Here is a 12,981-nt window from a genome sequence, read left to right as displayed (position 1 = left end):
CAAAGCACACTCCCAGTAACACATTTCCTCCAACAAGATCACACCTCCTAACACTTCTCAAACAGTTCCACTAACTGAGGACCACACGGTCAAACACACACACACACACACTCACGCTCAATCAGTTCTGTTCCTCTAGAGAACTGACTAATACAGTCACCAAGCAGTGTGCACAGGAGTGAGCAGCACAGTGCTGGTAGCCCAGGAACCACAGACTCTGCGTCCACACACTTGGCAGATGTCACTGGGACGAATGTATGATGCCACTTGTGTTAAATGGAATTTGAAGTTTGTTAGAGGGGTCACAAGGCTGCTGAACACCTGAAACAGCAGGTCCCCTTTGTTATTTATAAGGAAAGCTGCAGCTGTGGTGGCTTAAATGTAGTCCTCAGTCTTGGGCATCTGAATACTTGGGCCTCAGTTGGTAATGCAATTTGGGGAGGCTTAGGAGGTGTGGCCTTGTTGGAGGGGTGTCGCTGGAAGTGGGTGTTGCAAATTTAAAGATTTATGTCATTTCAAATTTGGTCTCTGCTTGCTGCTTGCAGTTTGGGATGTGAGTCCTTAGCTGTCAGTGTTGTATTCCAGTTATCATGATGGTCACCTGTTATCACGGTGTCCTGTAAGCCCGAATAAACCCTTACCTTGGTAATGGTGTTTTATTACAGCAATAGAAAGGAAACGAATACAGGGAGCTTTTGGCAGTGTCTGGATACCTACACAGGCAAGTCAGTTCCAGCAGCTTCAGGTTCAGGGTGTCCTGTATTCACAAGCTCTGTCTCTGCTAGGGATGGTGACAGTGGAAGGTGGTATTGGGCTCCTTTTCTCAGGTTAGCGTGAATAAGGGACTCTGGGTTGGTTGCAAAATAGCCATAGTTTCAACAACAGCAGAATTTACTCAGTCAGCTTCAATGACATGTCATGTGGTTCCTATCCTGTAATGGGCCTTTCCTTATATCGCTAGCTCTCTAATAATGACATGGAGACTTTTTTATTAATTATGAAAGCTTGGTCTTAGCTTAGGTTTGTTTCCAACTAGCTCTTAACACTTAAATTAGTCCATTTATATTAATCTATGTTCTGCCATGTGGCTGGTTACCTCTCAGTAAGTAGGACATAGCATATGTCCTACTTCCTCCACATCTAGCTGGTGAATCTCCTACACTTCCAATTCTTTCCCAGAGTTCCTATCTCTCCCCAGAAGTCCCATCTGTCCTCTCCTGTGTAAATATTGGGTGTTCATCTCTTTATTAAACCAATCAGAAGGTATCTTAGGCAGGCGAGGAAAGACAGACACATCTTTACACAGGGTACAAAAAGATTATCCCAACTCTATCCCGTGCTTTTCTTTTTTTTTGCTTCTCTAGTGTTAGGAATATTTCTTTATATTAGCTCCCTGTTGACGCAAAAATTCCCAATCAAGCCAAATCAAAACAAGCCGAATTAAGAAATATCCAGGTTTAATGGGAGATCTCTGCTCTCGGGTGGCCCCGAAGGGGAAACCAGGAAGCTACAGGAACGCGACCCCAGGGAGGAAGAAAGGGAGAGCATGTGTTCTTCTTTTGGGGGGGGGGGCACTTAAGTACCCTGGGGATTGGTACCCCACCCCCAGGGAGGGGTCAGGACCTGGCCTGCTGGGATTTGAGGTCCAGACCAGGCCTGGGGGCTGGGATAGATGCGAGGGACTGGGACCTACGCTCCCAACTTAACATGTAATACTAAGGGATGGTATTTTCTAGTACATTGATGTCGCTTCACTTCTGCAGCTCACCCAACACCTTTTGAAGTCAGTTTGCTATATTTTCTGCTGCTGGACTATTTAAGAGTGATTTGTATTTTCAGAAGTGAATAGTGATAGCTGCACACAGCACTCAGCTAGACGACGTTTGCCCTCCTCTCACACAGGTGTCCTGAGTTCTCGAGGATGGAGAGCGGTATGTGATCTGGAGTGAAGATCTCAGGAGTTCTGCTCCTCGCTCTTCTCCCTCTGTTAGCCGTCTGAGGGGACAAAGGGGCAACGGCACGAATCCCTGCATCACCTGGGGAAGAAACCTTTCACTTGCTTCTGCCTCCAGAGTGCTTGCAGGGTTTATTTATCTTACCTGTGTAAGTTTTGGATGGCGCCAAATATTTCCTAAAAAATGGATGTACAATAAACTTATGTGTAAAACAATTGCATTATACACACAACATACCTGTGTATGTTATACATATGACAGACCTGTGTCTGATATAGTGGGTTTCATGAGGAGTCACATCAATTTTGGAAAATACCAATATAAACATCTCAGGATGTGATCTAGGTTGAGAAAGATCATGAAAACTTTTCTAAAGATTAAAAAATCTTTTTATAATGTCCAGAAATAAGAATGTAGAAATAAAGAATTATAAAGTTATAAGTCTAGGGGAATGAGAACAGATTGTCAGCAGCTTTCTCAGCAGATCAGGGATCAATTATTCACAGTAAGCTATTTTTTTCAGACACTTAAGAAGCCTCCATCAGCCTAGGTCATTTCATTTTACAACTGGCTGTTTTATTTACAAGGCCAGAGCTTCTCTCTGCAAACTGAGAATAGTGTCCTGGCCATCCTTGATGAACGACAGATATGAACTGAGTTAACCTCTAGGAGACAGAGATACGTGACCTCTGGGTTAGGCACTGTCTCTGTTATGGGAAACTGGCACCCTTAAAGGGGAGGCATGGGGCTCCAGTATACACATCTGGAGGTACCAGGAGACATGGTGGACAAGGTAGAAACACAGGTTTGACTAATGAGCCCTGGTAATGGAGGTTGTAAAGCACGGCAGTCTGTATCGGAGTTTTACCTTGAGATAGTGTGAAAAGCTTTCTGCTATCTTCTAAGTTCCCAGCCTAAGAACCAATTATTCTGATTTATCAACCCTCTGGTATTATTAGCAGTTCCTTTTTTGACTAATTGCTAAAGGCACCTGTTTTCTTGCAATTAGTGACTTTCGCTGTAATCTACTCTGAAACATATTTCATGATAGCTGCCTAGTTACCCATTGACGTTAGACCTCACTACTCTCCTTAGGGTCTACATTGATTGACCCATGGGTTGGGGGCAAGATCATAAAAATTCCTTTGTTCAGGCCTAATGCTTGGTGCCCCTACTATAAAAAGTGGGTTCAGAAACTCTTTTGCCACAGCCTAACAAAGACCATCTCTGGCTGTGGTCTCAGCTAGCTGATAAGCTTCTGTGCCCCTCGGTGTTTTTTTGTTTTTTAAGTTTGCTTCTGTTTTTCCAGGTATCTGGTTTCTGGAATAAAGTTTGCTTCTGGTTTATTAGACTTGGTGGTGCTCTCATCTTTGCGTGACCCCCCTGGACCCAACAGTATCAGAACAATGTGGCTATATTACATTTCTTTAGGGACTTTTGAGGCCACCCTGGGCCTCATCAGATGCTGTTGTAAACAGCCGCTCTCCTCCAAATTGAACCGCTAGCTTACATTACCTCTTAAACGCCTTCCCAGTTTAAGAGAGTGCAGCTATTCATTTAAGGTAAAGTAAAACTCTTGGTTTTATCTGCTTGTTTTTTTAGATATAGTCTCAGTAAGTAGCCTAGCCTGGCCAACGATTTACCATCTGTTGCCTACAGTCTCCCAAATGCTGAGTTACAGGTGTGGGAAATGAAATTGGAAAATAAAGTGCCATTAAAATTTTCTGTAATTTCCTGGGCGTGGTGGTGCAATTTGAGAGTGAAGGCAGCTAGTCTCCAGGCCAGACTGGACTACATAGAGAATTCTCTTTCAAACGAAATCCTCGAAGGTAGAGCACTAAAAGTCCAGAGGCTGGGGTGTAATTGTAATTCAGCGGGAGAACATGTATGTGCTTAGTATGAGAAAGAGCCTATGTTCAATCCGTATAGCCCCTTCCAAAAGCCAATTTAAATTATCTCATAATACAATCGTATGAAGAGTGGACTCTGCAGGAAGGCAAGCACAACATTCCAAAGGCTTAAAAACACACCATAGTCACGGACTCTGCTTTGTACAGGGACTATTCACCACTTTTAATCTATGCTGTCATGAGCCCTACTCTTGCTCCCTTTAAAAAGAAAGCCCCAAACAGTATGCAATCCTCAATTCACACCCAGTGCACCTGAGAACACCAGCACTCACCTGAGCGGAGCCGCAGCCGGCGCGCAGCCGGCGCGCAGCCGCCCCACACTGCCCTCAACCCCAACTTCCAGGCCTTCGTCCACGCAGCCAATGGGAAGCGGGGCGTTCGGCCTCCCTGGTCCCGGTCGCGCGCATGCGCACTCCCTCGGCGCCCCGGGGACGCTTAGGGATCCGTTTCCTCCTCTTTCTTTCCTGGATCGCGCGATCGCCCCAAGCCCTCCCGCCTCGTCCCGGCCGAGGAGCTCCGCGCAGTCCCTCACGAGGCGCCGCTCGGGCCCGGGACGCGGCGGTACCCGGATGTGGAGCCGCTCTCGCCCGGCGGGGACTCGGTGGCGGGGCGGAGCGCGGCGGCGTGCGCGGGGGCTGAGGGAAGCGGGCCCCGGGACCCGGGTGCCGGCCGCTCGTCGGCCGCTAGCGCCGCTGCCCACCGCGGAGCCGGCTCCCGGGCGCCCAGGCCTGAGTGAGCGGCCGGCGGCCGCTGAGGGCCGGCAGCTTGCCTGGCCTCCCGCCGCGCTCGCCGCCGCGCCCGGGCGAGCCTCCCCCGGCCCTCCGCGCTCCCGGCCGGGGGAGAGCGAGGTTTGCTGGCGGCCGACGCTGTAGCCCGGCCGGGGAGCCCGGGGCAAGCGGCAGAGTCCCCGCCCGCGGCCGCCCGCCCTCGGCCTGCAAGCCGCCGCCTGCGAGCCGTCGCGGGCGGGACTCCAGTGGGAGCGGGGGCCGCGACGGCCCGGCCCGGGCGAAGGGTTCTTCGGGGACCGCCCCGCCCCGCCTTTGAGTCGGCCTCACGGACCGCGGGGCTCGCTGCTGCCCCCGCCGGCGCCCAGAGTGCGGCCCGGGCCCGACACCCTCACGGCTCCCCCGCCGGCGGCGGCGCCCACAGCCCGGGCCCCGATGAGTAACTCCCGCAACAACCGGGTGATGGTGGAGGGGGTCGGCGCCCGCGTAGTGCGCGGCCCAGACTGGAAGTGGGGCAAGCAGGACGGTGGCGAGGGCCATGTGGGCACTGTGCGGAGCTTCGAGAGCCCGGAGGAGGTCGTGGTGGTGTGGGACAACGGCACGGCCGCCAACTACCGCTGCTCCGGGGCCTACGACCTGCGCATCCTGGACAGCGCGCCGACCGGTAAGCGGGGTCACCGGGCCGGGGCAACGCGCGTGGAGCAAGGGGTGAGGCTAGCCGCGGGACGCCTGCCCTGCAGTGCCGGGCCATGGGGAGTTTGAGGTTCCAAACCCGGTAGACAAAAACTAGTTTCCTAGGAAGGACCATCAAGTTTCCTAGATGAAAAGCATCGCAGACAACAGATTTCCTTCGCTTTGGGGCAAGGAGCCCGAGAGCCTGTCTAATAAGCATTGACATCAATCAGTCATCGAGTGATAACTGTCTGATGGGAAGCTTGCCTTGCCATATGGTGTGGAGTTGCCAGGGGCCCGTCCCTTGGTGCCTTCTCTTTGTTGAACTATCTTTTTTCCTTCCCACCGGTGACACAGAATGAGAATGACTTATGAGTTCAGTTGATAAATTACATTTGGGACTGTGAAAAATGCATTTTCGCCCAAATTGTTTAATTATATATGTTTGTAGCAATAGAGCTGTTGATTTCGTGGTGTGTGTATGTGTGTGTCTGTGTTGCGAGACTTTTTTTCCAGAGGGAAGACAGCTAATGCCATTCTTTTTCTTAGATTAGAATCCTGTCTTAGTAACATGATGTTGAAATTCTATACATTCAGCCTGAGAGTTAGTGATCTTAATGGTTTACTCCATTATAGGGGTCTATTAGTAATTTACACTGTAATTTCTTATGTGACAAACAGAAGAGTTGCTCTCACAAAATACGATTTATTTTAATCTATTTTCACTTAGATCTATCCTTGTTTTGTTTTTGTTTTTTGTTTTCTTTTGAGATAAGGTTTCTCTGTGTAACCATGGCTGTCCTGGATCTAGCTCTGTAGACCAGGCTTGTGTCAAACTCAGAGAGAGTTCTGCCTGCCTCTGTCTTCCTAAAATCATGTGCTCCCACTGCGTAGAATAGATATGTTCTTGATAATGTAGTCATTTAGAAAGTTAAAATTGAAATTGTATTATGCTTCAGAATTCTTAAATAAGATACTACTAAAACAGCAAGTTTGGCAGAGGCAAATCTTGAAGTGGATGAGTAGTTGCTGCTACCAGCAGAAAGGAGTTAGCATGAGCCAACTCAGTCTTGAACAAGCACCTTATAAACTTTGTTAAACTTTTAAAGAGATGCTCTCATGCAGTCCACTGTCTTGGACTTAGTGTATTGATGAGGCTGACTCTGCATTTTCGATCCTCCTGCCTCAGCCTCCCCAAGTGCTGGGATTTCAGGCATGTGTCACCATACCCAGCTGAAAATAGTGTTTTGTTTTGGCTAGTTTTTTTTGTTTGTTTTTGCACTGAAAAGGGCATATGTGCCTAACTCAAAAGGGTAGCCATTGTTACCTGTTGTATATTTTTGCAGTTGCAAACACAGATGTGAATATACTGAAAATACAAATCTCTTTCTCCCCTTAAATAATATAATAATAAACTATATTTAGTTGATGTGGGATTCCCCTCTGCATGCTATGGATACCATTGGTTAATAAAGAAGCTGCTTTGGACCTGTTGCAGTGCAGAATAGGGCAAGGTGGGAATTCCAAGCAGATAGAGGAGGGGAGAGCAGGTGGAGTTGAAGAGAAGCCATGGAGGTAGATAGATGCCGAACTCTAATAGAAATGGGTTAATTTAAGATATAAGAGCTTGCTAGAAATATGCATAAGCTAATAGACCAAGCAGTGTTTTAATTAATAGAGTTTCTGTGCTTATTTCAGGTCTGGACAGCTGGGAAATGAACTAGCAGCCTCCGCCAACATTTAGTTTTTTGCACTTTTCCTGTGTGTACACAAGGGGTGGATTTTGTCTGGGTGTACAAGTGTGTGGAGGTCAGATGTCGTTGTCTCTTCCTTAGACATTTCATTGCTTTTTGAGACAGGGTTGATCACTGAATGTGGAACTCACTGATTGGTTAGTCAGATTAAGCTGCTAGCCCTAGGGGTCTTCTTGTTACTGCCTCTGTATAGCCCTGACTGCCCTGGAACTCTGTCTGTAGACTAGCCTGGCCTTAAATTCACAGAGATCGTCCTTCTGCCGTCCAAGCAGTGTAGCTAAAGTTGTGAAGCATCGCTGTCAGGCAAAGAATTCAATGGTTTTTCTTTCCTTTTTATTTTTGTTTTTTTGAGGCAGGGTTTCTCTGTGTAACCCTGACTGTCCTGGAACTTATTCTGTAGACTGGGCTGGCCTTGAACTCAGAGATCTGTGTCCTTTTACCTCTGAAGTACTGTTACTAAAGGTGCGTGCCACTACATCTCAGCAACATAATATAATTAAAAAATAATTCTTTTGAGGAAGGCCTTATTCTTTTTTTTGTTTTTTTTTTTTTATATTTATTGAGGTCTACATATTTCTCTGCTCCCCTCCCTGCCTCTCCCCTCCCCGCCTTAACCCTCCCCCAAGGTACCCATGCTCCCAGTTTACTCAGGAGATCTTGTCTTTTTCTACTTTCTACTTCCTATGTAGATTAGATATATGTAAGTCTTTCTTAGTGTCCGCATTGTTGTCTAAGTTCTCTGGGATTGTGACTCATGGGCTGGTTTTCTTTGCTTTATGTTTAAAAACCATGTATGAGTGAGTACATGTGATCATTGTCTATGTTTGGGTTACCTCACTCAAAATAATGTTTTCTATTTCCATCCCTTTTCCTGCAAAATTCAAGCTTTTGTTATTTTTTTCTTCTGTGTAAATTGTGTAAATGTACTGCGTTTTCATTATCCATTCTTCAATCGTGGGACATTTAGGTTGTTTCCAGGTTCTGTCTATGACAAACAAAGCTGCTCTGAAAATAGTTGAGCACATGTCCTTGTGGCACGATTGAGCATACTTTGGGTATATACTTTCTCTTCTCTAAGGTTCAGTGTGGCTGGCTTTATGTTGAGGTCTTTGATCTATTTGGATTTGAGTTTTGTGCATGGTGATAGATATGGGTCTATTTTCATTCTTCTACATGTTGATATCCTGTTATGCCCGCACCATTTGTTAAATATGCTTTCTTTTTTCTGTTTGATATTTTTTGCTTCTTTGTCAAAAATCAGTTTTGTAGGTGTGTGGATTGATATCTGGGTCCTCTATTCGGTTCCATTGGTCCTCCTGTCTGTTCTTATGCCAATACCAGGCTGTTTTCAGTACTGCAGCTGTGTAGTAGAATTGAAGTCAGGGATTGTGATGCCTCCAGAAGTTCTTTTATTGCTCAGGATTGTTTTGGTTATCCTGGATTTTTTGCTTTTCCCTATGAAGTTGAGTGCCGTTCATTTGAGGTCTTTGAAGAATTTGCTGGGCATTGCATTGAATCTGTAGATGGCTTTTGCTAAAATAGACATTTTTTACTATGTTAATTCTGCCTACCCAAGAGCATGGGATATCTTTCCAGTTTCTGGTGTCTTCTTTAATTTATTTCTTCAAAGATTTAAAGTTTTTGTCATATAAGTCTTCCACTTGTTTGGTTAGGGTTACTCTGAGATATTTTATGCTATTTCTGGCTATTGTGAAGGGTGTTGATTCTCTGATTTCTTCCCCAGCCCCTTTATCATCTGTGTACAGGAGGGCTACTGATTTTTTTTTGAGTTAATCTTGTATCCTGATACATTGCTGAAAGTGTTTATGAGTTGTAGAAGTTCCTTGGTAGAATTTTTGGGATCATTTATGTAAACTATCAAATCATCAGCAAACAGTGAGAGTTTGACTTCTTTTCCAATTTGTATCTTCTTGATCTTTTTTTTTTTTGTGTCTTATTGCTCTAGCTAGGACCTCAAGAACTATATTGAATAGATATGGAGAGAGTGGACAACCTTGTCTTGTTCCTGATTTCAGTGGTATCACTGGGAGTTTCCATTTAGTTTGATGTTGGCTGTTGGCTTACTGTATATTGCCTTGATTGTGTTTAGGTGTGTTCCTTGTAACCCTGCTCTCTCCAAGACCTTTATCATGAAGGGATGTTGTATTTTGTCGAAAGCGTTTCCAGCATCTATTGAGAAAATCATGGTGGTTTTTATATTTCAGTTTGTTTATATGGTTGATTACATTGCCAGATTTTCGTATGTTGGACCATCCCTGCATCTCTGGGATGAAGCCAACTTGATCATGGTGGATGATTGTTCTGATGGATTCGATTTGCCAGTATTTTATAGTATTTTTACATCAGTGTTCATGAGTGATATTGGTTTGTAATTCTCTTTCTTAGTAATGTCTTTGTGTGGTTTGTGTATCAGGGTAATTGTAGCCTCATAAAACGAGTTTGGCAATGTTCCTTCTGTTTCTATTGTGTGGAATAATTTGAGGAGTATTGGTATTTGTTTTTTTTTTTTTGAAAGTTTAGTAGAATTCTGAGCTGAAACCATCTGGTGCGAGGCTTTTTTTTGGTGGGAGACATTTGATGACTGTTTCTATTTCTTCAGCAGTCATAGGTCTATTTAATTTGCTTATCTGGTCTTGATTTAATTTTGGTAAGTGATACTTATCCAGAAAGTTGTCCATTTCCTTCAAGTTTTCCAATTCTGTGGAGTACAGGTTTTTGAAATATGGCCTGATGATTTCTGTATTTCCTCCGTGTCTGTTGTTGTATCCCTCTTTTCATTTCTGATTATGTTAATGTAGATATTCTCTCTCTGCCTTTTGGTTAGTTTGGATAAAGGTTTGTCTATTTTGTTGATTTTCTCAAAGAACCAGCTCTTTGTCTCTTTGATTCTTTGTATTGTTTTCTTTGTTGATTTCAACTCTCACTTTATTTCCTGCCGTCTAGTTCTCTTAGGTGAGTTTGCTTCTTTTTGTTCTAAAGTTTTCAAATGTTCTGTTAATTCACTAGTGTGGGATTTTTTCCAGCTTCTTTATGTAGTCATTTAGTGCTATGAACTTTCCTCTTAACACTGCTTTCATTGTTTCCCATAAATTTGGGTATGTTGTGTGGTCTTTTTCATTGAATTTTAGGAAGTCTTTAATTTCTCCCTTTATTTCTTCCTTGACCCCCTGATGATTCAGGTGAGCATTGTTTAATTTCCATGTGTTTGTGGGTTTTCTGGAATTAGTATTTCTGTTGACTTCTAGTTTTATACCATGGTGATCTGATAAGGTACATTGGGTTATTCCAATTTTTTTTTTGTATTTGTTGAGGTTTGTTTTGTTACCGAGTATGTGGTCAGTTTTTGAAAAGGTTCCATGAGGTGCTGAGAAGAAGGTATATTCTTTTTCTGTTTGGATGGAATATTTTATAGATGTTAAGTCCATTTGAGTCGTAACATCTTAATTCTCTTATATCTCTGTTCATTTTTTTTTCTGATTAACCTGTCCAGTGGTGCGACGGGAGTGTTTAAGTCTCCCAGTATTAGTGTGTGGGGTTTAATGTATGATTTAAGCTTTAGAAGTGTTTCTTTGACATATGAAAATGCCCTTGTATTTGGGGCATAGATGTTCAGTATTGAGAATTTCTCTTGATGGGTTTTTCCTGTGACTAATATGAAATGTCCTTCTTTGTCTCTTTTGACTGATTTTAGTTTGAAGTCTATTTTGTTAGATATCAAGATAGCTACACCAGCTTGTTTCTTAGGTCCATTTGATTGTATATTTTTTCCAAACCCTTTACTCTGAAGCAATGTCTGTCTTTGAGGTTGAGATGCATTTCTTGTATGCAGAAGAAGGATGGATTCTGTTTTCATATTCAATCTGTTAGCCTGTGACTTTTATGGGTGAGTTGAGTCCATTTACATTTAGGGATATTAATGACCAGTGATTGCTATCTCCTGTTAATTTAGTTTTCATCATTGGTGATGTTAATTTGTGCATTTTTTTCTTTGGGATTTGCTGTTAGGAGATCATCAATTGTGTGTGTTTTTGTTGGTGTAGCTATTTTCCTTGGGTTGGAGTTTTCCTTCTAGTATTTTGCGTAGGGCTGGGTGTGTGGTTAGGTATTGGTGAGATCTAGATTTGTCATGGAATATCTTGGTTTGTCCTCCTATGGTGATTGACAGTTTTGCTGGGTATAGTAGTCTGGGCTGGCATCAGTGGTCTCTTAATGTCTGCATAATACTTGATCATGAGCTTCTGGTTTTCATTGTCTCCAATGAAGAGTCAGGTGTAATTCTGAAGGTCTACCTTTATATGTTACTTGGCCTTTTTCCTTTGCAGATCTTAATATTCTTTCTTTACTCTGTATATTTAGTGTTTTGATTATTATGTGGCAATAGGACTTCTTTTTGGATCCAGTCTATTTGGTGTTCTGTAAGCTTCTTATATCTTCATAGGCATATCTTTCTTTAGGTAGGGAAAGTTTTCTTCTATGATTTTGTTAAATAAATTTTTTGTGCCTTTGAGTTGAACTTCTTCTATACCTGTTATTCTAAGATTTGGCCTTTTAATGGTATCCCATATTTTCTGGATATTTTGGGTTAAGCTTTTGTTAGATTTAATGTTTTCTTTAACTGATGAGTCTGTTGTATCTTCAGTGTTTGTGTTTCTCTCTTCCATCTCTTGTATCCTGCCGTTCATGCTTGCATTTGTGGTTCCTGATCTTTTTCTTGTGATTTCTGTTTCTATAATTCTTTTGGCTTGCGTTTTCTTTATTGCTTCTATTTCCGCTTTCAAGTTCTAAATAATTTCTTTTATATGTTTGATTTCTTTTTCTTGGTTTTCTTTAAAGTGATTTGCTGATATCTTCCAGTTTTTTATTTGTCTTTTCCTCAGTTTCTTTAAGGGAATTTCTCATTTCATCTTTAAGAATTTCAAACATTCACTTGAAGTTATTTTTTAGGTCATTTTCTTCTGATTCATCCATATTTGGTTGTTCAGGTCTTGCTATTTTAGGGTCTTTAGTTTTACTGGTGTTGTGTTGCTCTTTGTGGTGTAGTGTGTGATCTTACCTTTTCTATTCATCTTTTCCTCTAATAGATGTGGTTTGGGGCTGTCTGAGATTCTGTTAAATAATCTTCTAGGTGCCAGTGAATCCAAAGCTCAGATGGTTGATCCTCGTGGTACAGTCAGTGTCACAGTTCTAGTTACCCCATAGGTTACTCAGTGTTCCTGGCGATAACTCACTGCTCCTGTGCCTTTCTCTGCTCACTTGCAGTTTGCTGTCTCAGGTCTATTTTGGCCCAGGTGTCCGGCTTTGCCCTGTTTCTGTAAATCCTGGTCTGGATCCCGTCCTGCAGAAATCCCTGGCTTGGAGTTGAACCTCGAGGAAGGCCTTATTCTGACTTAGGGTTTAAAGGTACAGTCCATCATGGTAGCAGAAGTGTGACATGTTTGATCACGTGATATTTGCATTCAGGAAGCATATAAAATTAAAACTTTTTTTTTCTTTTTCTTTCTCTCTCTTTCTCTGTGTGTTTGTTTGTTGTCCCTCCTCTTCCCCCGAGACAGAGTTTCTGTGTGAAATAGCCCTGACTGTCCTAAAATTCACTCTGTAGACCAGGTTGGCTTTGAATTCACAGAGATCTGCTTGCCTCTGCCTCCCAAGTGCTGGGATCAGAGGAATGCACCACCAGCACCTGGGTGAAAACATCTTTTCATACGATATATTTTGATATCACGTTTCTCTCCTTCCCAAACTCCTCCCAGAATCTTCCCACCTTCCTCCTCACCCAACTTTGTTTTCTTTCTCTTTTTCCAAACAAAACCAGAAAAAAAACCATTCAAAAACACAAAAACAAAAATTGAAACAAACAGCACCAGGAAGACACTCAGAGGAGGCTATGGTGCAATTTTCTTTGGTTGTCTTGAATTCAGGTTCATTTGATACTGGCAGCCTCTGC

General features: G+C 43.3%; 1 protein-coding gene across 1 annotated transcript in view; it reads left to right on the top strand.

The window, feature by feature from the left end:
- Positions 1 to 4,801: 4,801 nt before the first annotated feature.
- The window catches only part of Mib1 (MIB E3 ubiquitin protein ligase 1), a 112,439-nt gene continuing 104,259 nt past the window's right edge, over positions 4,802 to 12,981 (top strand). The window contains exon 1 of the mRNA XM_075969299.1: positions 4,802 to 5,254. Coding sequence (XP_075825414.1) covers positions 5,026 to 5,254 — 229 coding nt within the window. The 5' untranslated portion in view covers positions 4,802 to 5,025. The remainder of the gene's footprint in view (positions 5,255 to 12,981) is intronic.

Source organism: Microtus pennsylvanicus, chromosome 4, assembly GCF_037038515.1.
Source record: "Microtus pennsylvanicus isolate mMicPen1 chromosome 4, mMicPen1.hap1, whole genome shotgun sequence".
NCBI classification, from domain to species: Eukaryota; Metazoa; Chordata; class Mammalia; order Rodentia; family Cricetidae; genus Microtus; species Microtus pennsylvanicus.
The sequence above is the reverse complement of the archived record's forward strand: the minus strand, read 5'-3'. Positions and strand labels throughout refer to the sequence as shown.